At 40.7% G+C, this 25,259-nt stretch overlaps 1 protein-coding gene across 2 annotated transcripts in view; it reads right to left on the bottom strand.

Moving 5' to 3' along the window:
* Stk3 (serine/threonine kinase 3) overlaps nt 1–25,259 on the bottom strand; it is a 212,174-nt gene that overhangs the window by 94,261 nt on the left and 92,654 nt on the right. For both annotated transcript variants that reach the window (XM_075961214.1, XM_075961213.1), the window contains one exon: nt 3,170–3,307. In XM_075961214.1, the coding sequence (XP_075817329.1) occupies nt 3,170–3,307 (138 nt within the window). The remainder of the gene's footprint in view (nt 1–3,169; nt 3,308–25,259) is intronic.

Raw genomic sequence — 25,259 nt, 5'->3', positions numbered from 1 at the left:
TAAAGAGGGGGTGATGATAGGGATACAGTAAAGAGGGGGTGATGATGGGGATACAGTAAAGAGGGGTGATGGGGATACAGTAAAGAGGGGGTGATAGGGATACAGTAAAGAGGGGGTGATGGGGATACAGTAAAGAGGGGTGATAGGGATACAGTAAAGAGGGGGTGATGGGGATACAGTAAAGAGGGGTGATGGGGATACAGTAAAGAGGGGGTGATGGGGATACAGTAAAGAGGGGTGATGGGGATACAGTAAAGAGGGGGTGATGGGGATACAGTAAAGAGGGGTGATGGGGATACAGTAAAGAGGGGGTGATGGGGATACAGTAAAGAGGGGTGATGGGGATACAGTAAAGAGGGGGTGATGATGGGGATACAGTAAAGAGGGGGTGATGATGGGGATACAGTAAAGAGGGGGTGATGGGGATACAGTAAAGAGGGGTGATGGGGATACAGTAAAGAGGGGGTGATGGGGATACAGTAAAGAGGGGTGATGAGGATACAGTAAAGAGGGGGTGATGGGGATACAATAAAGAGGGGGTGATGGGGATACAGTAAAGAGGGGTGATGGGGATACAGTAAAGTGGGAGGTGACAACCTCTGGGCTGGGGGTTTGTCAGGCTGATACAGGATCTGATGATGCATCAAGAAATAAAAAACAAGGTGAGGCTGTGAAAGCATATTTGAAAAAGTTTTCATAATTTGGGAGAGGGGCTTAAAATAACATGTTCTAGAAGCTACACCAACCCCAACCCAAAAACTACTGGACAACAAGCAGTAAACTATCCAAATGCAATCCCCCCTAAGAAACTGGAGCCCAGAGAGGGGCCTGTGGCCTCCCCCGACAGAAACATGTGGGGTCCCTAACTATGTATTCTCACGTGATGCGAGGAAATGAACTGCCAACCCATAATATTACTAAAAGAATTACCATACAAACTTCTAAAAGTGTGGTTAAAATACTTCTGTAAAAAAGGGAAATGGTGGAAGGAACCTTGGGTATCAGGAAAACTAACAACGGGAGAACAAAAACAGGGTCAGTCAGTAAATTTTCCTTCTTGTGTGTTTCCTCAATTATGTTTTACGTTTAAAGCAAATATTATAGAACTGATGTGGCTCTCCACTACAAAGAGGACATATTTGAGGTGATTACAGCATAATGGGGCCACACGGGAAGGGAAAGGTGCTCCTCCGTCTCGCTGGAACTGGCAAAAGCGAGTCACAGACACCATGCCATTCCTGGAGAAAGGCAGAAGGAATACAGCGTGGGCTTAGGCCTGGCAATGCAGCTTTAGTGGGTAAACCTCGAGTTTAAACCAGGAACCTACAGAGTACAAGAGAGCCAGCCCCCACAAGTTGTATTCTGACCTCCACATGTGTGCTGTGGCTTGCATGTATGACCACCCCAGACTCAATAAATAAACCTAATTAAAATATCTTTAAAAGAACAGGGCTAGAACAAATGGAATCTATCTAGAATAATCACGGGCTTACTATGGCATCTTCAGTGAGTCATTTAATTCTACTGGGCTATAATACCCTTTGCCACAAAAATAAGGAATTATACTGACATAGTTTAAGTGTTTCCAGCCTTCTTAACTTAAAAACAAAGTTTTTTCTTTTTTTACCCTAGAAGGGAAAGCTAGAAATAAATAAGTTTATCTTAAAAGAAAAGACATCAGTGCCCAGATACATTGTTTTACTTTTTCTGCTCTCTTTTCAGACCTTTCCTTCCTGTTGTCTCTTTTGTGTTGAATCATTCACATGTTCATTGAGACAATGATACCAAGAAGCTCTTGATTCACTTGCTTAACATTTTCGTGGAAAGTTAATACTCTTTCAAAATAAACGCTTTGATCAACTGCTTTTTCAATTTTTATCATGGAAAAATAAACCTCACATAAATTTACTGTTTCTCAATTTTTTAGTTTAAAAATATTTTATTATGTTTTTATTTAGTGTGTTGTGCGAGTTGGTCTTCTCTTCCTTTCGTTTTTAAACTACACTTGTCTGTTGAGAGACGGCAGTGCATGGATGGTAGCAGCAGCACAGGGGGGAGGGAGAAGAAACTGGGTCATCTGTTCTCTCCTCCCACCACGGCTGCCCGACTCGCCAGCTAGTGTCTTAATGCTGAGAGCATTTCACTGACCCAAACTTGTCATCTTAATCATTAACTAATTAAATTTTAAAATAATACTTGAACATAACTCAAAACTCAAATAAATCTGCATCCCATTACTGCCTCTTACCCTTGCAATGACCTGCCCAAGGAGACACTGAATAACTAGTTTTCTTTATGGCACTGGTGTGTGTGTGCACACACACATTTCCTAATAACTCCTCTTGATGGACCATATTCATATATGATTTTATACATGGTTAATGTTTCATAATAAACTGTTAAAATGAAATTGCTGGAACAAAGAATATACAGATTTTTAAAAATAGACCCAGAAATACTGATTTTGATGAAGAGTAAGCCCTGTATGATCTTCCTAAGCACTAACAGAGCTTCACGAGCCTTTAGTCAGGTTATTTTATGTTTAGTAGTAGCTTAGGGACTGCCGTTTGAATTCTTTTATCACTTAACAGTAAGAAGCATCTGAAAATTATTAGATTTGTTCATGAGAGACACACTGTGAGGCACACTTATCAGTTGAGAGTTCTAAGGCAATTCTGTTGAGGGAAAAAAGTTCTAAAAACTTATTAATTACAAGTATTAAGTTATTTCTTTTTGCTTTAAATTTCCTAAGATTTTTAAAAAGCTTCTTGATGTTCTGGATACAAAGTTTATTTATAGTAGGGATACTAAAACTTCACTTAGGTAAACTTGTAGCTAGCACTTATAACATGAAATCTTTTCAAGGCATTCAGGGACCTTGGATTTACATATATTACATATATTAGAGAGGAACAAAAAGTCCAGGGAGAAAGGCTGAGTCATGGAAAAGCCTGGGAAATAAAACCTATAGAGATAAGAATTCAAGAGAGGAGAGAATGGGAACAGTAAGAAAATCAACTGGGAACAGATGGGAGTCAAAGAGAAACGCAGAAGAGCTGAACACATGCGTCCCAATTCAGGTTTCAGATCTTCGAGGGCAGTCACGAGACTGCAGCCCTGGCTGTCAGCACCCGGAAGCCACCAGAAGTCCCTCCGTGTCGGCACTGACCTGTAACAGCTGTGTTGCGGTGGCTCTCTGCTCAGGACTCTTCACTAAGCACTTTTTAACAAAATCGGTGAAGTCATCAGACCAAAGTTCAGGCTTCCTGAATGTTGGTGGCGGGTTTGTGGGAATCATAAAAATAGCCTAATGGAGATGAAACATGCAAAGGACACGGTAAGCACACAGGAGGACAACCAGGAAGCAGCTTTCTATCTTGTCAGAGTCTAAATCTAAAAAATAAGTACAAGTACAGGAATCCCCACAAGACTGCAATCGGGAGCCAAGTCCATCTGCCGCTAATGCAGTCATTTCCCACCAGACCCTTCTACCTGAACCGCAGCTCACTGAGCACATCATTTATTTTATTTGTGATTTTTGAATCTATCTCCAAAGAAGGTGCATTTATAGCCCTTTTACCAAAGATATTCCTATCAAAGATATGTCTTCAAACCTTGCTACTGTGTGCCAGACTTACTTCCTATTTCAGTTCTAAAGCGCCAGCAGTAATCTAATCTGCATCTCTTACCAAATTACTTCAGCATAAATAAAATTACTATTACTTGAATACTGGAATGAATACTAAATGAAAAGGGTTTAAAATATAACACTTCAATTAATCAGAAATAGGCTAAGTGCTAAATATTTAATATCTATGATAATGTATTCAGATAGTTCAAAATTAAAAAGCTATAAAACGTCTCCTTCTCTCAGTCTCTTAACCATTGCTTCCAAGTTCCATGCTAGAAAACAAAACCAAGGAAACAAAAGTACAATACACACAATAAATAATAACTTTTATTCCTACATGCTATAAAAACACAAAAGGCAAATTGCAGTAACAAAAATTTTGTGAAATAAAATGAATTAGAGCAGGTAAAAATTGCTCATACTTAATATGTCAATTTATATAATTAAATTATAATTATAAATAAATTTATATAATTATACAATTAACACAATAGATGAGATTTTAATAACAACCATAAATATGTACATACAGCATACAATCCTGGGCCTCTTACACAGAGAGACACAAACATGCAGCACCCTAAAATTCTCACTTTCTAGGTCTGGGAAGTCTTTCCCTTTAAGAATGCACCCCACACCTTTCCCTCTGTGTAGATTGGTCTCTCCTGTCAGATGCAACTTTTATGTATATTAAGCTATTTATGCTTTATGCATAAAAAGACAGATGTAATAATGCTATAAATTATAACTTTTAGAAACTAAGGATTTTGTTATTAAAAGAGAATTAAAAATATTCATGACAAAACTTCTGTCCACACATGAAGAAACGATAACAGCTACAGAGTTACATGATCACATGTTCTACGTGTCAGTTTTAATGTATTCCTTGCACAAGACAGAGCTTCAACTGTGCACTGAATTGTTATTAATTGGCAAAAAGGCATATATAAATGTTTTGAAATCATTCATACTAAAAGATATACAACAGGATATTTAGTTCAATCCTTTAATTTTACAGAATTATAACCTAAATTTAGAGAAGCGTTAAAATGAAATTTCAGATTTACAAACAGGGCTGTCATTTAAAACATCAGAAAAGCACCATGATGTTTTTAAGTTTCAACGGGCAAATATGATTATTAAATCTTAAAAAAAAATACTAAGAAGATATAAGACACGACAAATGGTGATGCTACTGTCGGCAAACAGACCTGCCAAGAATTTCTCAGTGGAGAAGAAAGCACAGAAAGGCTTAGAACTTCATAAGGCAGCAGCTGGCAGAAAAGATTGCTTAGACTCACTGCAGTCACAACTGTGACCATTAACAAACTGAAGCCCATTCAACCAAGCATGAGAGAAAGAATACTGACACCAAGTCTTCTCAGCAAGCAGCATCAGGGAGACTGGCTATGCATATGTGAAAGAAACGAAGTTCACGCTACAATGAAATTCAAAATTATCAAGGACTTAGCCCCGAGAGCTAAAACCATAAAACTGTAAGAAGGAGACATATGAGGAAAGGGCCATGGCAATGACTTCTTGTATGGAACAAAAGTTCAGGCAATAAAAGAAAAAATAAGGAAGGTGAACTTCCTAGAAACTCAATGCTTCCGCGTCAAAGACACGATCACAAAAGCAAAAAGGCAACCCAGAGTAGAGAAGTACATAGAAGAAATGAAAGCTAGAAGGCATCAAAGATCCCTACAGCTCAATCCTCAAAAATATATACAACTCAATTTAAAAATAGGTAAAGCACTAAATAAACATTGTTGCAAAGAAGAAACAAAAATGCTAGTAAACACATGGAAGACATTAGTCACTAATCATTAGGAAAAGCCAAATCCAACCACCAAGATGCAGTACTTCCAGCTCAAGAAACAGCTGCTGGAGAGAGGCGTGGGGAAGGAGAGCGGGCAGGTTCAACAGAACCGTGTCCTTGGAAACAGTAAAGCTGGGACTACAGAAAAGGCTCGGGATTTAATACTTGCAGAGGACCCGTGTAAAATCCCCAGCACCCACATGGAGGCTCCCAGCTGATGGAGACTCTAGTCCTGGGACCTCCATGGTGCCAGACGTGTACATGATGCACAGACATACAGGCAGGCAAAATGTTCATAAAGATAAAACAAATTAAATCAACCTAAAAATAAAAAGGCCTATCCTTTAACGGATGTGAACATTCTTACATATTATATCCCATTACACCTGGGATTATTCCTCAAAAACAGAATAGTCAATATTAATATTGCAAAGCCAAACAAGCACACAAAATCAAATACTTATAAGGTCGTGTTCTATTTAGTTAGCTGACGCTGACAGAATTTATAAACTGACAGGTCACTGGCCACGCAATAGCACTGGGCTTCCACCTATAAGGTAAGGATCTCTCGGCCTTAGGCTGATTTAAACCAGGGCGTTTACATCTTTTCTTTGCAAGGCTTTTTCACTTGGTCACTCAATCATCTACTTTACCTAATGGTCCCTTTAAGTATGTGACTTTGTAAGATTTGATGTTACAAATTCTAAAATACTATCTGGAACCCATAGAACTTACAACTTGGAGAGAAAAATTAATAAACATACTAAACAAACACATGAAATTCTGTCTCTCAATAACTGGATTCATCTCTGATGACTCCATAGTTATATTAGACTCCAGGGAATCTTCAAGATTGGACAAAATAAACAGCAGCTTCAGAAAGGACACAGAATCACCTGTCCATGTTCCTCTGACCATGGAAAATGGTAAATCTGAACCTCTTCTTGCAGAATGGTTCAAAGGCCTAAGCCCACAGAGCTGACCTCAGCCTCCAACTGCAGGTAGATACTAGATTGTCTAGATAAACGTCCCTCCGTGCTGTTCTGTTACAAATTAGAGATAACAGCCCAGTGATTTATGTCCTTGAAGCCAATGCTCTCCTTTGAACTTTGAGCCAATAAGCTGCACCCTTATCATCAGATAATCTTAACATTTAAGGCTCACCTGGCAGTAGCTATTAGAAACCCAAGGATAAAAAGCTTAACTCTAACTCTTATTTACCCAGTACACCATAAAGGGAATATAAATGTCACATCATACTCACAAACAAGCACTAAGTAAGCATGAACACTGAGCATACAATTCAAATAAATAAGTCTCTCAAAATGTCTCCAAGAAAACCACTATATCTTTCGTTTCTGTCTTTAACTTTTTAGAAAACCAATAGCAGGCTAGTAGATTTTCTCAGTCTTTACTGGGTTCGACCAACCTTGAGGATCCTCTTAAGGGTCTCTAGGGTTTGTATAAGTTGATGAGTCATAAGCCCTTGCTATAGAAAGTGTTGATAATCGGTGGCCAGCCTTAGACATCCCTGCCACCAACCAAATAGCAGACACACATTAGAGCCATATAATTTATCTTATCTCTAACACCATTTGATTGAAGAATGTTAGTACAATAAATTATATGATTATCCTGTGCTTGTTTCTACACAATATATTACTTAACTACATTCTGAACCTATCATTAAGGGGTATTTTTTGCTTTGTTTTTAATTTCCCTGATCACAAGTATTCTCAAGAAGTAAAAAAAATAAATGTGCTTCAAAAGATCTAATTATCTTCTACCCCAGTAGAGCTCGGGCTTGTAGAAAAGGCTTCACCAAGAAGCTGTCCCGCCTGGACTTACAATCTCCGCATAAGGAGTCAACACCACGTTTGAGCGAAGGCAGCTCATCTGTGGATATGCAGGAGCAGCCAGGCTAACAGAGCCTTGCGGATACAAGAACACAAGTCAGAAAATGAGGGGAGGGGGAACTACAAGGAACACAGAGCTACGTGCAAGAGTAAACAAAGCACACGGGTAACAACAAACAATAAATGAAGCTAAAACTGGACCTCGTTGGGAAACACAGGCCTGCTAACTACAACATCAGTGTTTTCTTTTCATACAAGTGAGACGGTTGGAGCTAGATCTTTGTGTACAAAAGATGTTAACAGTCCAGGTGTAAAGTTCTAGCCATGCAAACATTACTGTGCTAGTTTGAAAGAAAATGCAAATGCAAGTGTGGAAAGGGAAGAAGCAAACCTCACTCCCGCTAGGCAGCTCCTATGGTGCACACTGAGTAAAGCACTGGGACTAGAAACCCACAATTGTTCCAGCTCGAGTTAGAGGAATTTCTACACTCATTCACCAGGGCAGCGAACACCAGTAAACTCACAATCGGTCCAGCTCAAGTTAGAGGAACTCCCACAGTCACTCACAAGGGCAGCAACACCCGTCTGCAGGCCCGGAATGTAGCCTAGAGAAAAGAGTGCAATGGAATTCTGGCTACTTGTGGACAGATGCTACTAACTTATCATCGAGAACACTCTGCTGGACAGTCCCACGGTTACTGTGGAAAGGCAGGTTCTCTAGTCTCAAAAGGAATCTTAGGGAAATTTTTACTATTGTCTAAGAGCAAACCACCAGGGAAGATAAAATGAAAATCCAAATATCCAGGAAGACAGAGATAGAAAGTTATACCTTTCGGTTGGGTACAGGGGTCAGAGAACAAGAAGAAAGCCAGGAATGTGGAGGAAAGCAAGCTTACCCTTGTCATTGGATCTGGAAGAGGAAGGGAAAAGAAAGGGGGACGGAAAAGCAGTGCTTGGTACCTACCCAGAGAGGGCTTCAGAGGACATCTGATTTTGGCTCTTCTGTGCCAAGACAGCAACACACCAGGGTAGTGACAGAGACAGAACTGGTTTATTTTAAAGAGGGAAAGAACTACACGGCCTCCGAGTGGGCTAGCGCTGAGAGGAGACAAAGCTCCAGAGCCAGCCAGAGGCACCTGTCTTTTCTTAGACATTCTCACTGGCCGAGCACTTCTCCCTGTGTTTGGCTTGGGGCTGTTCCTCAGACGAAGCTCAAGTGAAGAAAGACTTCTAGTCCTTTTCCACAAACTAACCGCTCTTGTATGTTACCATTAGTCCTATAGCCTCTAGTCTCTACTCTGAAGTCACGCTACTTTAGGTCTAATTTTTAAATTATAGAAAACACCGGAAACACAGGACAACCTGGAGGCAAACGCCTTTACTTTAAGGCAAATCCAAGTCGTGTGCAAACGAGACAGACAGACAGATTCATCACCTATCACACGACGTGACCAGAAGATCAGAGAAACAAATGGGTCTTCGTCATTACAGCCTCTGCATCACCTGGCAAGTTTCTAGGACAAGATCAAAACTATAAAGTACTACAGACAGACCAGAAAGCGGAAGGAAACATAATGTCTGCTTTCATTTCACCAACGCAGTCGGTCCACAGTGAAGCTGAACCCACACCTACCATCAGTCTTCCCTTTCCCACAGCGGATCACAGGGAAAACAATGCGACCTGGGCGCTGTGAGTCTCAGCCCCTCCTAGACTAACGGTTCCACTGCTCCCATCACTCCCCCAGTCTCCCGAGCAAGAGTTATCTCCTGTAAACACCAGCCTAGTGCAGCCCTTAGGAAGTGAGCGGGTTCCACGACATGCAGGCTGAGGTCTTAGTATGAAGAGCATGATCCAGAAAGGAAAGGTACAGGCTCCCGTGGAAGGATGTAGAACGGTCATCGCAGCAAAGTGACCGCATGGGCAAAGACTCCAGGAACCAGAATTATCACCTAGGAACAGAAGCTCCACTCTCAAAGTTATCATTTGGCATAAAATCATCCTGACGAATTAAAAAAAAAGTGTCACAACTTAACACCAAAGTACAGAGCCTGAGTATTATAGAAGGTATATTAGTTAATCAAGTTATCAAAACAGCAAATATGAAAACACTGGACCAATTGTAAGCAAGCTATCACTCAACCTCTGGCCGGATTTGGTAGAATTTACGAGGGTGCTTTCAAAGGCCTGTGACCCCACACTGACCAATGAGCTGCACTGAAACTGAGCGTGTGAGGGTCGGCCAGCTCCTGAGACTGAATTAAATAAAACACAAACTAGTCCTAGATACACGACTGCCATACAATAAATGAGACCTTGGTTCAAGAGCAGTATAACGCATCTATAAAATTTACCAAAACACTATCAATAGAAAGTCAATGTAAATTACGATAAAAAACTAAAATTACTTAATAATGAAAATTATATGAAGAATAAAGTGGAACCTCTGAAAATGTAAAAGTGAGTAACAAAAAAAGATACACGTAGAAGTCTACAAACTTAAGGAACAGCAAACTGCAGGAATCTAGGCAAGGGCAGAAGAGGAAAACAGCCCGCCCCTCGGAACTCCTCAGTCTCACTTTAGGGACGCTTTGGATTATACCTTAGGAAAAATATAGAGAAAACAGTATTTTTTTTCTTAAACCATGTAGCAATATCTAACTCTGTATTCTTCTTTAAAACATCTCATGAACCACAAGCAACTATGCAATTCCAAAGCCTGGGTCATGAGTTCTCAACATTGGCTACGAGTCAGAATCACCTGAGAAACTTTTTTTGTAGTCAGTGTTTTTCACAGTAAGAGTATGAAGCCACAGCGCCCACTCCAAACCCCTCTGTACTGAGCAAACTCGGGAAACATTCCAGTTTTGCAGGCAGGATCCATAAGCAGAGGAAATTGAGAATTACGAAAGTTCACTATCTCAGCAGCAGGCTACCTGAACAGAAAACAGATATTTGCATGCCTATGTTATACATACATTTGTATTTCACTGTATTTTACAGTTTGACTTATAGGTCACTAGGCAGCTGGAATGCTTGGATGGCAAGGACCCACAGCCTCATCCTACGTATCCAGAGACTGAGAGGACAATCCACACTCCCACCTTTATGCAACTTTACAAAACAACAGCACAGGACCTCTGCCACAGTGACCAGAAGACCTTCAGCCCTCTGTGCACATCGCGCCATCCAGCGTTGTCATGGAGACCACAGGAGCTTGGACTAACACCTGAGCTGAGTAGTAACCATCTGCCCTTGTCCTACTGACTGAGAAGGTCAACAAGAACCACCAAGACTTTTCCACTGTCACCAAGCAATGGAGTCTGTGTGGGGAGCAGGAACTTAGTCCACCCAGTAGCAATGCAGCCACTCCTGCCACTGGGTGATGAGAAAAGCTGGGTAGGGACGGGAGTTCAAATTCTACTGGTTCCCAGCTGGAGCAAAGCATACCAAGCATAGAGAGTGCATAAGACTTGGAGATCAAAAACATTTTTATGTCCAGTATTCAACTAACAATTACTTATCCCACCATAAATCAGGAAAGACAACAGCGTAAGCGATGAGAAGTGAGCAGGGTTAGCAGAAGTGTGACAGCAGAAACAGGAGAGCCTTCAGGTAACGATGAGAAAACAAATCAGTTAAGGAGCCCACAAGACGGCTCAACAGATAAGGGCACTTGCTGCCAAGCCTGATATGAAATTTAAAGTAGAAAAGTAGATGAAAACCCTGAGGAAAGAGTTATTTCAAAGAACAAAACAACTGCTAAAATTCTACCAAAATTGAAGTGGAAAAAAATCAAAATGGGTTATAAAGTTTATGCATAAAATAGCTATTTTAAGTGCCAGTAAAGTGCTACTGTGTTTCTATCATTGATACCCATGTATTTGTGGCTAAGGACAGAGAACTGCCATGGATTTTAGCATGCGTACTTGCATCCTCTACGTTCTGTGTGCATGTCTTCATGCATGTGCAGATCTGTGGAATTCTGGATGGAGGACAGTTCCACTGTTTCCTTTCCACTGTATGTCTTTGCTTCTTGTCTTTTGTCCTGACCAGAATTTCCTACCTTGTACTGAATAAAATGGTGGCCACAGACTCATTCTTGATCCTTGACAGTGGGGGAGGCAGGATTTCCTTTACACTTTCACGCCCACCCTTTAACTTCCCTTTTCTCTCTCCAGCCCCATCTCTTCCAGCCTCTGAACACTGGCTCAGTGCTGGCTACCCTTCCAGAAAGGTCAAGCTCCATCTTTGTCTCCTTTACACCCGTGCATCCCTGTGCGGCACATCTCCCTTCCCACTGTGGAGTCCAGCCCAGTTCAGTGACAGAGAGGCAGACCACATCACACCGTCCCACAAAGGGATGGATAACAGCTATTTTCACTGTAGCTCCAAATGCATCATTGGCAAGTATTCAGGCAAGACGGAAGGGGATAATGTGAGGGACATGATCTTATTTCATAGCTGTGAGGGAAAAAAGAGCTCTTGTGGTATGTGTGTAACACACCTCAGAAACTCAAAGAGGCTCAGAACATTAACTAATTTAAGAGCATTATTCCTGGATGAGCCTGCACAGTTTGTTCAGGCAGGGGACTAAGGAGGAAATGGGGTAGCTTGAGGAAGCTGTCTCCTATAAGCCTAAAAATCCTGGCTCTTATCCAGGAGCCTGCCAGAGGTGTTTCTAATAGATATTAGTTAACTTCCTGTTAGAATGACACACGCCTTTAATCCCAGTACTCAGATGGCAGGGGCCAGGGGATCTCTGAGTTTGAGGTCAGCCAGGTCTACAGAATGAGCTCTAGAACAGCCAGGGCTACTAACAGAAACCTTACCTTGAAAATTAAAGATAATAAATAAATAAATAAATAAATAAATAAATAAATAAATAAATAAATAAATAAATAAACAAACAAACAAATAAATAAATAAATAAAATAAAAAAGGAAGTGGAGAAAGACAACCTGTGCTAAAACACTTTCAGGGTGGGTATCTTTCTTAAGAAAGGATCGCGGCAGAGCACACACTTCACAATATGCCCCCACCATTTCCTGCCTGAAACACTGAAGAAGCAACATCTCCATTGCTTATATTCCCTGCTTGCACCCTTGTACAGCTACTAACCCTACTCAATAAAAATCCAACATCAAAACACAACATTCCTCTGCGTAAGACCCTCCGATGGCTTCACGCCCCAGTGCTCTGGTCCTCTGCTACCCAGCTTCCTCACCTCCCACTCCTCTTGCATCTTACCCAGATACAGTCATCTGAGCCTCCTTGCTGTTCCTTATACCAAATACTGCATTTAGTTTCTTCTAAAGGACACATTCGCTCAAAGATCTGCATGGTTCATTTATTTTCCTCCTTTATCTGTACTAACCCTAACAGCCAACTTATCAAATAACCTTTCTCAACCCTCCTGTGTGGACATATCACAAACACAGTTGTCATTATGTGTGCCTCTTACACTATCGATACCTGATATCATTTTTAAATACGTGCATATACAACGTATCCTCTCTCCTGTCACATAAGTACCTTTTAAAAGACTGAACTCTTGTTTCACTCATTGTTATGTCTCAGTGCCTAAAACGCTGTGAGAAAAGCACTCACAAATGCGATAGGTTTGGGAATACACCTCAATAGGGAACTGTTTGCTGAGCACGCAGTGCTCTGAGTTTGCTACCTAGTACTGGAAAGATGAATGAATAAACACGTGATGGGTTACCATGCCTACATCTTAACCTTGGTGATGGCACCGATAATAAAAGATAATCTGTAAAACCTCTCAAAGAGATGGAACTGGATAGCTAAATAAAACATGTATGATGTACACACACAACATATATATACAGCAAACAACACACACACAATTTTAGCTGGCTTTCTTAGGAAGACAGGAGACTTGTCAGCAAATGATTAACTTCGGGAAGAACAAAGTATAGATGACACTGGCAAACAAGTAAACTCACCTTGAAAGACTAGTAAGTACCAACAAATATGTAAAAGACGCTAGACTAAAACCACATAATTAAGCACAGGGAACAAGACTCTCTTGCCAGGATTTGCTATCATTGGCAAACATCCATATTAACTCAGCTTCCCCAACTCCAAACACAAATGGAATAGTGAGTTTGGCAACTCACTGGAGAGAAAGACTGTATTACAATCTGGGTTCATATTAAAGTTACCTCATTCTTCTCAACTTAGATTTGACCTAGAGGAAAATTTTTAACAGATTCTCTTGGACAAGTGCCATAGTAAAGTTCAAAATTAGCATTTCAGATGCTAACCTAAAGAATTTCCATTTTGTTTCTCAAAGCTGAACTACACCAAAAATAAAATATGATGAACTATGAGTATAAAATGGATAAAAGAACCATTTTTTTTTCAGAGAAAAAAAGAAAATTGTAACGCGAGTCCTTTTCTTTTGATTTCATTCATTCAGGGCTTAATAGGGCGGCACTCAAGCTGCTAATGTTAATGATGAAGCAGATAATGCTCCTCTTTCCTTCAAGTTTCATCATATATAAATGTGTGTGTGTGTGCGTGCATGTGTGTGCGCGTGTGTGTGTGTGCGTGCATGTATGCATGCCACAGTTGGCTTCAGACTATGCTGTGCAGCTAAACTAGCCTTGAACTCCAGTCCTCCAGCCTCCACTTTCCCCATGCTGGGGCTACAGGTGTGCACTATCACATTTACTGACCTACACCACTGTTGCAAATGTCTTTCCCTGCAGAGGTATGAATAACTGAGTGCCTGCTCCTTATAGGTCAGCCACCATAAACTTCAGTAGGATGCATCAAAGTCCAACTTGGGAAGCCAATGAGTTTATTGTGCTTACTTATGGAGCATGCAAAGGGTTATGCACAGAAGCATGACTATCAGAAATTCTCACTGCACAGGGTATGTCCACTTCCCTCACAGCTGAACAGGTGGAGACCTGCCCCTTCTTACCGTTCGTTCACTGTCCACAGCTGCTCTAGGGTCTCCCAGTACCCTGGGGCAGAACAGATAGTGGCTGAGAGGCACAGGAAGGAGTGAACAGAATCTCACGCAGTGTCCAGTGGCCTGCCCACCCCCTCCTCCTAAGAAGGAGCGCCAACAGTCACCAGGCCAGGTCCCAGGGGTCTCTTACAAGAAGCTGCAGCTCCTCTCATGAAAACAATGGTTGCTATGCTCAGGTAGCACTCAAAAAATGACACAGACATGTCCGCCTTCCAAGTTATAAAAAGTACAAAAACACCCAAAATACTCCAAACTTTATATGAATGTATTTACTTATTTAGTACCTGTCTATCACAAAGCACTGCACTATACCTTTCCACAATAAAAACACACACTAAGTGCTGTACCTGTTGTTGCCAATAAATTTATAATTAGATACAGAAGTCACTCAAATATAATAAAATGCCTGAGCTTGGGATTTACAGGGTGGTAAGAAAGCTCAGAATGTTTTCAGTGGGAACTGCTCCGAAGAGAGATGGAAGAAAATGTAGGTAACAAGGTAACACTGAGAAGAGAGGGCAAAGATAAAAACCTAAAAGCACCTACTTTAAAACAAAACCTGGCTAAAAGAAAGAAGGAGGCACCTAAACAAAAGGGATTCACAGCCAAAGGCCTTTGTAACACCCCTAAAATTTGACTATTAACTAGTCAAAAATTTTAAAAATTGGATTTTAATAGGGTGGGGGAGTCAGGGGAATAAGATGATCTGTGTTTTGATTCAGGATGATCAGTCTGGCAGCGGCATGGAAGGTGACTCCGGGAAAGGAATGGGATGAAGGACCAGTGCATCAGTTAGGAGACGGAAGCAGAAATACACAGGGAAAATATGAAGGCTGAAGTCTGGAAACAGAGAAATCTTAAGGAAGTAATACAGATAGTAATGGTTACGTAATGGAAATCTGAAGAACCTCTGGCTGTAGGGGCTGGGCAGGAAGGCAATGTCAACAGGACACAGCAACTAATAAAAGTGGAAGATTAGAAGAAAGGTAATTTCTAGATTTGGTTGTATGAGAGACAATACAAAACAAATGAGAGAAAATACAAAGATTAAAACAAATGTACAAATATTAGACTCAACAGTAGAGAAAAAATAATTATCTAAACACATAATTAAAAATTAGTCTACATCTCAAGACTGATAGCTACAGGGGACTAGAGGGAATCAAGAAATGGAAATATCAAAGAAGTCAAAAGAGGTACGAATAGCAAAGAGATATTCTGTGACCAACTTCTGGTGGAAAAAGCAGAGTCTCCTCAGTAAGAGGCACCTGAGTCTGTGAGGTCCATGGAAAAGGAAAGGACAAAGACAGCGGGAAGGGGTAGCACTCCGCCAACACACAGAGGAAGAAGAGCACACTGAAGGCCCCCAGACAGGCACTGATCTGAAAGCTCTAATGGTGAACATTCTTCAGGGCACTTCTAAATTGTTTCTAATGTACATTTAGACACATATATAGACACAGCAATGACTGTCTAGATTAGATAGCATGATTTATACGGCAGGCAGTGTACTAAATACCCTAAGAGGAATCATTCTTTTTCATTTCCACCAGAATTCTATGAGGAATTATTTCTCTATTTTTATATTAATTGTCTCCTACATACTCTGCAAATACAGGACAGAGTTGGAAACTGAACCCAGATAGCCTAGCTCCAAAACCATCAGGTTACTGTGCCTTCTACACAGCTATACAGAGAACCGTACAGAATATTGGAGTTTGCTGATCAGAAACTTACTAAACTATGCTTAATATATCTTTAAATAACAGATAATTAACAGTAACACTATTAAAGCATGAGAAAGCATGTTTTCTCGACAGTATATAGACGTATACAGAAGAACAGCTCTTAAATTTTTAAAATGCAACAGAATTTTCCTGTTACATTGCAGACTGCCGAATTCACCCTGAGATTTCAGGTCAAGAGGCCAGAGATGAGCTTCATGAACTCACATTCTGGCAAGTTCCCAGAGGCTGCTGGAAAGCACATTTTTAGAATAACAGCCATTGAACTGAGATTAATATAAAAACCCTGGTATGTGGTATACAGTCAGAAAGAATTGTCCACAATTGCTACCAATAATGCAATAACAGCTATTGCCTCTGTCATGATTTCTATACATTATTAAATGCCGCATCAGTTCCCATGCAGAGAGGGCAAACACAGTGCTGTGTGACACCTGCTGACCAAGCAGCCTGCCTGTCGGCTCACAGTCCTTCCCCTGCTCACCAGGCAGCTTTCCAGGGTGTGGAGCTGCACCCCAGCCTTTCTCCACAACTTCTGAAGCACAAATGTCCTACCAGCTTAGAGAGCCTTTGCCTAGGCCATTATCTAATTACTTATCTCTCAACATGTATTCTCAATATCAAATCATATACCTCCAATAAATCTATACATTTCCTATGGTTCCAAAAAAACTTTTAAAATAATAAAGGAAAAAATCTGCATGTGTGGGGCATTCTCCTGAAGAACTTTACATGCACTATCTTATTTAACTTAGTAACTCTTCATGACAGACTGTATTAACTCTCATTTTATCATGTAAGAAAACAAAATCACATACATAGAAGTTACCTTTGTTTAAGTGATATAACAAGTAAGTTAAACATCCAGGAAGCCAGGTGGTGTTGGCGCACACTTTTAATCCCAGCACTGGAGAGTTAGAGGCAGGGGGAATCTCAGTGAGTTCGAGGTCAGTCTGGAAAACAAAGCAAATTGCAAGAGAGCCAAGACTGTTACACAGAAAAAACTTGTCTCAAAACAAACAAAAACAAAACAAAAAGCCCAGCTAGGCTTCTACCACTGCAAATACTATACATTCATTGGATTATTCAGTACTTAAACAGTATTAGATCATAGATTTTTAAATACTAATTTAAATCAATTTCATTCCTTTTGATATTTCTAGTTAATATTTGAGTGTGTTTCATGGCAGACCCTGCCTTAGACACCAAGGATGATAGTGTTTTAGAAAATTAGGACTGGGACCAGTCAGTACATGTTCTCTGAAAACACGCAATCTAGTAGGGGAGGGAAATACCTAAAGAGATGGGGTGCTACAGAGACGGTTCAGCCAGCACAGTACTTGCATCACAAGCATGAAGACGTAAGTTCAGAATCCACCTAGAAAGACTGGCATGAGGAAGTATTCCTGCAGTTCCAGTAATGGTGAGATGACTGGTGTAGAGAAGCAGACAGCTGGAATGTACCAGAAAGCCAGCCTAACCTACTTAGAAAGGCCCAGGCAAGGAGGAACCCTGTCTAAAACAAGAAGTGGAAGGAGCCTTAATGCTGACATTCAAGGTGGCCCCTGACTACCACAGATATACCCATATATTCTCATTCCCTCCCTCTCTCCTTCTCCCCCTCCCTCCTTTCTACCTTCTTCCCTTCTCCCTCCCTCGATACACACAAGAAATGAGAGAAATATTTCAATACATATTGAAAGAAAAAAACAAGCTAAATTAAGGATCAAAGTAATATTTAACTGGCTAACAGTTTTTGTACTTTACCCTGCAGTGATATAAAATAAGGGTATAAATCACAGACACTATGGCTCTATTATAGCATGATACCTTCAAAGTAAAACTTAATAATTAAATCAGGTCATATAACTAAAAATTTAAAATACATATTCTGATTTCTCTTCAGATCATATAAATCTTTTTTATTATTGTTGCTTTTATTTTTGAGATTATATCATTTCCTCTTTCCATTTCTTCCCTGGAAACACCCCCAAACAGCCTCCTTACTCTTTCAAATTCATAGCCTTTTTTCATTAATTGTTGTGAGATGTATATCTTTATATACATATATATTCCTAAAACTAACCTGCTCAGCCTAGAAAAACATTAATTGTATATACTTTTTTCAGGGCTGACCATTCAGTTAAGTCTTTCTTTTAAAAAAAATACATTATTTAAAATGAGATTTGAATTCTTTAGATCTGCTAACCCTTGGCAAATGGAGTTATTTTCTCTATGAAACAGAGTGTAATATAGAGTATCAAAAACTAACAAAATGGCCTTAGAAAATACGCTTCAATGTTACTCAGGGTAAAGAAAATGATACGCCAAATTCCCAATAGTACTTTTCTGTTTTAGACAATATTAACTATGATTAAGAGGAAATAAATTCACAACTTAATGCAATGCATTTGAAGGATTAAGGGGAAAAAAAAACCTCTTATAAGAGTTTCAAAAGGAAAAACAATCTTTCTTATAGGGGACAAGCACCCAAAGGTCCAAATACTGATCTAACAAAAAACCATAAAGGTAAAATCAAGTATGAACCAGGTCTGGACCCTGCAGCTTCAGTTTCTATTTATCAAACAGGGAAATCTCTCCAACTTTCTCCTTTCCTGTGTAAGACCAAAACTATGCGATCTTCTGTTTGTGTTACAATTACACTAATTCAGTGCAGGTCACTTGCTTTTTACTAAGTCCAGATGACATTCAGTAAACTAAACATGAGCCAATTAGTGGGGAGGGGGAAGAAAGAGAAAGAGACAGAGAGAGAGAAGGGGGGGGACAGAGAGAAAAAGAGAGAGAGAGGAGAAAAAGAGAGAGAGAAAGGAAAACGAAAGGGAGAAAAGGAAGAAGGCATAAAGAAGTGTTTTGATGGCTGTTGGGCGGCTCACAGGGAGGCCCAGGGCACTGCGGACTGACTTGTTTGCCTAACACCAACATTAAGCGCTAGGATTTTTTGTTTCTCTCAAACTTACCACATTTGGGAATTCCAGCTTAAATGCACTTTCTCCTGAACGTGAGAACCATGCTCCTGTGTGTAAGACTGGTTGGTCCCTCCCAATGCAATTGGTTTTCGTTTGTGTTTGTTCAGCTACTGAGTCAGATCATGCACATTCTTTGAGAAAGGTTCATGGGTCTCCTGAAGTCAGTAGCTTCTTATCAGACATAGACCTAAGTAAATGATACCAGTGATTTGGCTGACACAAACACACACACACATACAGATGACACAGGGCTATAAAGTTTCAACATTAGAGCCTCCAATTACCGGAACGTCCAGTAACAAGGCACATGATAAATGGGGCAACAGAAAATATTCACAATTGGAAGAATCTTTTAATACTTTATCAGAAGTGGTCACTTAAAATTTCTTATTTACCATGTAAAAATTGGTTTATTATTATTTTTAAATTCTGCTCACTAATATTCTTGTTGGATAAGAAATAAAACTTATAGTATATATTAAAATGAACACAAAACCACAAGTTAAAGACAGTGCATTTGTATAAAAGAATCTATATTAATTCCCAATTAATTGTGGAATTGTTGGTATTAAATTGAAAACTATTTGCTCACCAGTGAGTAAAAAATCTGAACTCTCTAAAGGTTTTAATTAGTTTGATATGTTAAGTTAGTGTTTTTAAGCTTCTCTCAGTCTATCAGAAGAGTATCATGTTCCTGCATTACACTCACAAATGCAAAGTTACAGTAATGGAAATGGAAAGTATTTACTCTGAAAACCCTGCTGCGTGACTGCTAAATCACTTACACACCGATGCTCTATACGGAGCCAGGGAGGTCCTATTCACTTTCAGCTACTGCAACTGCTCAGGAGACACAACCAATCACCTCTAACGCACACGGACAACAGCAGGCACTGACCACCAGTGACTATGGAAAGAGTGTCAGGGAAGGACACCAGGACAGTCACTGTCTCTTTGGAAGTATTCAGTCATGTTAATCTAACTGTGGAAATTATTTTAATGTAGACATTAAAATGTAAAATAAAATAAGGAAATAACAAGGCCTTGAAAATAACTTGGACTGGGCAGATCTCTGCAGAAGTCAGCAGAGGGCTGTGAGGGAGCAGCAGCCCTGCAGCGACAGAGACAGAGACGGTGGGCACCAGCTGCTGTGGGGCCGCCAACCAGTCCTGCCCCACCCAGAAAAGCCCAAGAAAGGCATGCTCAGAACTGACAAGGATTGGTTCTCGGAACATATCTCTAAAGCACGCTCCCCTTTTCCTACTCCTGACAAGAAGCAATTAGGCACTGTTTACAAACACAACTTGAAATGCATTGGGATATAAATACTAATATGAAATACACCAAAAATGCCTACTGAATTCAGGTTTGCTTTGAGAAAGCAATTCAATTCTACATTTTCTGTTAAAAAAAATATAGTAACCTAGGACCATACAACTTTTTCTTCCAACAGTGTTTACTGTCAAGCTAGGCCAGACGGCTCTCAGAAGGAAGAAGCAGGTAGACTTCTGTGAGCTGGAGCCACCCCAAGATACACCGCGAGTTCCTAACTACCCTGGGCTATAGTGTAAAACCTTATCTCAGAAAAGGTATGTCTGTCAAAATTCCAAATATTCCTAAATGCTTTTTGTATAATTGCTGGGAACTGAGGTATCCATCCCGGGGGAACTGCCTTCCTCTCCTCTTTCTCTGTGAAAGCAGAGTAGGCAGATACTGAGACATAATGCATGTCTAATTATCCTTTCAAATCAAGCTATACTGTCCTGTAAAGCCCTTCAAGATTTCAAATTATTTTGCCATTTAACAACAGATATTATCTCTCCTTCTGTCTTCATATTTGCAAGCTTAAAAATGTTTGTATTATGGTAACTTTGATTAGAAAGAAAATGGCCTCAAGGGTAGGGGCACTGTTAGGAGATGTGACCTTGTTGGAGGAATTGTGTCACTGTGGGGTGGGCTTTGAGGCCTCATTTGTTCAAACTTCCCTCAATGTGACCGTCAGTGAACTTCCTGTTGCCTGCAAGATGTAGGACTCCCCTCTACTCCAGCACCACCCCTGCCCGCAGGCTGCCATGCTCTCCACCCTGAAGATAATGGACTGCACCTCTGAAAGTGTGAGAGCCGCCCCATCTGAATGTTCTGGAAAACCTGTGTCTCCGAAGCTGAGCAAACTGTGTTTTCCAGACATGATGCCAGGCCTGTTCCACACATGAGCTCACAACAGCTAATGGCTGTGTGCACAAGACCCGCACAAGATCAAGCCAACCAGAACTCTACCACGGTTGGGCAAGAGCCTCACAAAACCCAAGCCCTGGCTGAAGAGCTATTCAGAGCTGATGACTGTCAGGGAGAGAGCACGGCTTTTGTCGGGGAGGCTGTCCCTCACTTCTGTACATATGGGCAGTATCAGCCGGACTAACCAAAGATTGAATTTTCAAACAGAAGTAGGATGTAAGAATAAGCTGACAAAGACAACATGTGCTGGGACTGAAACACGAGGCCAGAGTTGCAGCAGAGATCTCCTATTGCTATTATCGTGAAAAGGACACTGAGGTAATCGAGGGCCCCAGGCAACAAGACCAGCAGCAAAGGGAAGCAGCAGTGACTGTGGGGAGCAGAGCAACAGCATAAGTAGAAAACAAGAGTGGGCACAGGAGACGCTGTAAATCTGTGCTGTGCTTCATTAAAAGGCTCAAGTTGAACATTTTAAATATTATAAATGAGCCCCGATTCTTATCTTAAACTTTAACCATCAATGTGATAGGACTGAGGGTTGGGGTAAGCCCCCTCTCTCTACGTACATCACAAGAAGATGGATACCTACTACTCAAGAGCAGCACCCTGACCTTAGGTTCCTAAGCTCCCTTCTGAGAGAGAGACAGGGACAGAGAAAGAGAGAGACAGAGACAGAGAGAGACATGGAGAGAGACAGAGATAGAGACACGGAGAGAGATAGAGAAAGAAAGACAGAGACACAGAGAGAGAGACAGAGAGGGACAGAAAGAATGACAGAGACAGAGAGAACGAAAGAGAGAGAGAGGGAGGGAGAAAGAGACAGAGAAAGAGAGACAGATAAATTCAGGGTTTTTTTAATCATGTAGTACATGGTATTTTTGTTACAGCAGGCTAAACTGATTTAAGAGTTGACTATAGAGCTCAGAAGGCACAGGGATAATGTCAGTTTCACTCAGATAATTATGAGTTCTCACTATGGGTGTCTGATAATCTAACTCTATCTCCCTTTTCAAACAATGTCTGCAATAATACTATAAGTACTTAAAAATAAATTTGTAACCAAAATATACAGATAAAGGTCAAAGAAAGGCTAGCATACTTTGGAATGGGATGCAGATATAAGCCACTGCATGGTCCAGAATTACAGTAATCACGGCAGTGGTAACAACAGATGAATTACACAGCTTTTAGCATTATGGCTAGCTGCATGTGGTGTCATACAAATTCAATCCCAGCAGCTGGGAGGCAGAGACAAGTATGGTCTCTATGATTCCAAGGATAGCCTGGTATACACAGCAGGACTCCAGCCAAGGCTACACAGTGAGACTCTATCTAAAAACAAGAACAACAGCAGCAAGTCAATAGCTAGCAGGTCTGAGGGACTGAGAGGATCAGGCTGCAGCATACTTGAAATAAACATCTATATACTGTAAGAAGTAAAATCAAAATTTTCTGCAAGATTAAACCACGTAGGGCTGGAGAAATTGCTCATCAGTTAACAGCACAGACTGCTCTTATAGAGGACCACGATTAGGTTCCTAACCCCCCCATGGCAACACAAGCATCTGTAACTCCAATTCCATCAGACCCAGCGTTCTCTTCTGGCCTCCTTGGGTACTGCGCATATGTGGTATGGCACACTTACATACAAGCAGGCAAAACACTCATACTCATCAAATCAACATAAATATATAAAAACACAAAGCCATTTTAAAAAGAACTTGAAAAATTTGATCTGCACAGAACAAAATATTCAACTGATGCCATTTTCTATACCACTTAACGTTAATATATATGTTGCACATATTTAATGTTTTAAATAGTAAAAAAACTTATAAAAGCAAAAATGAGTCTCTTTTATTGTGACCAAATATTATAACATAAAATATTCATAAGAATACATACTCCTAAATGCAACAGAAAACATAATGCTACATTATACTTGAAAATGTCTGTGTCTTCTACATTCTTTAAATTTTTTATCAGAATTAAAATTTTAAAGTTAATAAAGGCATGTTACATCTTCACAACTGATAATGAAATCTTTATAACTTCAATCACATAACTAACTGATACCGGCATCTTTTAATACCATCCCATAACATTCAGAAGAAGTAAATAACCTAGAGATCAAAATACACAGTAAAACCAAAGGCACAGAAGTTTTCCATTGCCAACGCTCTCTGTGTAAACACTGGATGCAATTCTATGGAGACATGATTCCACATACTAAGATGAGGAATATGTTTGTTTATCGCATCTCTTTCCTGCTCTGTGTTACACTGAAACCTGTGTGTGCCTCTATGATTAAGATACACTGCACAGTCACATTAAAGTCCCAACATTTAAAGACCAGCCACAAAGACCAATTACGACGAATATTCGTACAGTCTTTGCACCAAAGATGTGGGAGTTCATAGCTAGCTGTTTACAGACAATTACAGGTACTCAAGTGATCTGCATCACTCTGCTCTTTGTTTGGCTCTGCTGAACCAGACTCATTTAAACAACAGAACCAGATGCAGAGATTTAAATATCAAATTCTAATCAGAAATCACCACTAATGTCTTCGCAGGGTGGCCACCCTCCTGTTTGAGTCCTTTCAAGGTCCCTGAAAGCACAGTGGTAGTGGTTCCATAGTACGCTTAGAATAAAGACTCGGCAAATTATGGTAAACCAAACTTCTAACCTAAAACAGCTCTTTCAGTCTCAGAGATGATTGACATCTCAGATACTGCAGAATACACGTCAAGTACCCAGAGCTGTTAGGAGCTAAATGATAAACACGCACACGTTCTTTCTTACTAAACATTCTTGCCATACATTAGACAGCAGCCAAAGTAAATGAATCTATGAGAAAAAGTTCAAATGAATATCTGCAAATGTCCACAAACTAGCACGGTTATCAACCGCAAGCTACCATGTCCCACCATGTTCTGACCCTCACTGCTGACACAGAGCTGAGGACATAAGAAGTGATCACTTGTGTCATGACATTTGTTTAAAAACAAACTCAGATCAGCATTTCCAATGTCAACTTGAAGAAAAAGACAAGCTTTCATCTCCTCTCAACACTGTGTCTTCCACTCTCCAAACGCAGTCACTGTGCTGAATCTCCACTCTGGCTATTGTCTTTCCTTATTCATTGTCAACATTCATAACCAAAGAAAAGTCAGCTGGTTTTCATTTTAAAAAGTGACCGTGATAAGGTTTCTGTCCACCTCAGAGCCCTTTTAAAGCCAAGCAAACACATACATAGCTCACTGCTCAGAACCATTTCCCTCTGTGTGCTGGCAGCATCTGCTCCATCAGCTGTGGCTGGTCTGCTTCACACCTGTAAGCAGTGAACTACAATCTGCGTCTGAGCCAGCAGTCCACTCCAGAACCCACAGGAGCAGCCCGTCTTCACCACACTGTTCTAGCCTTCCCTCGGAATACTGACAGACTTGCTGTAACAGGAACCATCAGACCAGACTGTCCTGGTCTTACCTGGAAATACTGACAGACTTGCTGTAACAGGAACCATCAGACCAGACTGTCCTGATCTTAACTCAGAATACTGACAGACTTGCTGTAACAGGAACCATTAGACCAGACTGTCCTGATCTTACCTGGAAATACTGACAGACTTGCCATAACAGGAACCATCAGACCAGACTGTCCTGGCCTTACCTCAGAATACTGACAGACTTGCTGTAACAGGAACCATGAGACCAGACTGTCCTGGCCTTACCTGGAAATACTGACTGACTTGCTGTAACAGGAACCGTCAGGGCTCTAGCACATTGAGGCCTTTCAACCCACAATGCGAGCCTTCTCTCCCTCACACATCTCTTCTATCTCAGCTCTAGGAGGCTGATCCACTCTCCAAATCAAGTAGGGAAGGTTCCTTCTGAAAACTGACATAAACCACCTCCTACAGATGGTCTAGGTTTCCCGTCTGCTGCTTTCCCACCCCAGCCTCCAGCCAACAAGCACTGCC

Source organism: Microtus pennsylvanicus, chromosome 2, assembly GCF_037038515.1.
Source record: "Microtus pennsylvanicus isolate mMicPen1 chromosome 2, mMicPen1.hap1, whole genome shotgun sequence".
NCBI classification, from domain to species: domain Eukaryota; kingdom Metazoa; phylum Chordata; class Mammalia; order Rodentia; family Cricetidae; genus Microtus; species Microtus pennsylvanicus.
Note: the sequence above shows the minus strand (reverse complement) of the source record. Positions and strands in the feature narration are given on the sequence as shown.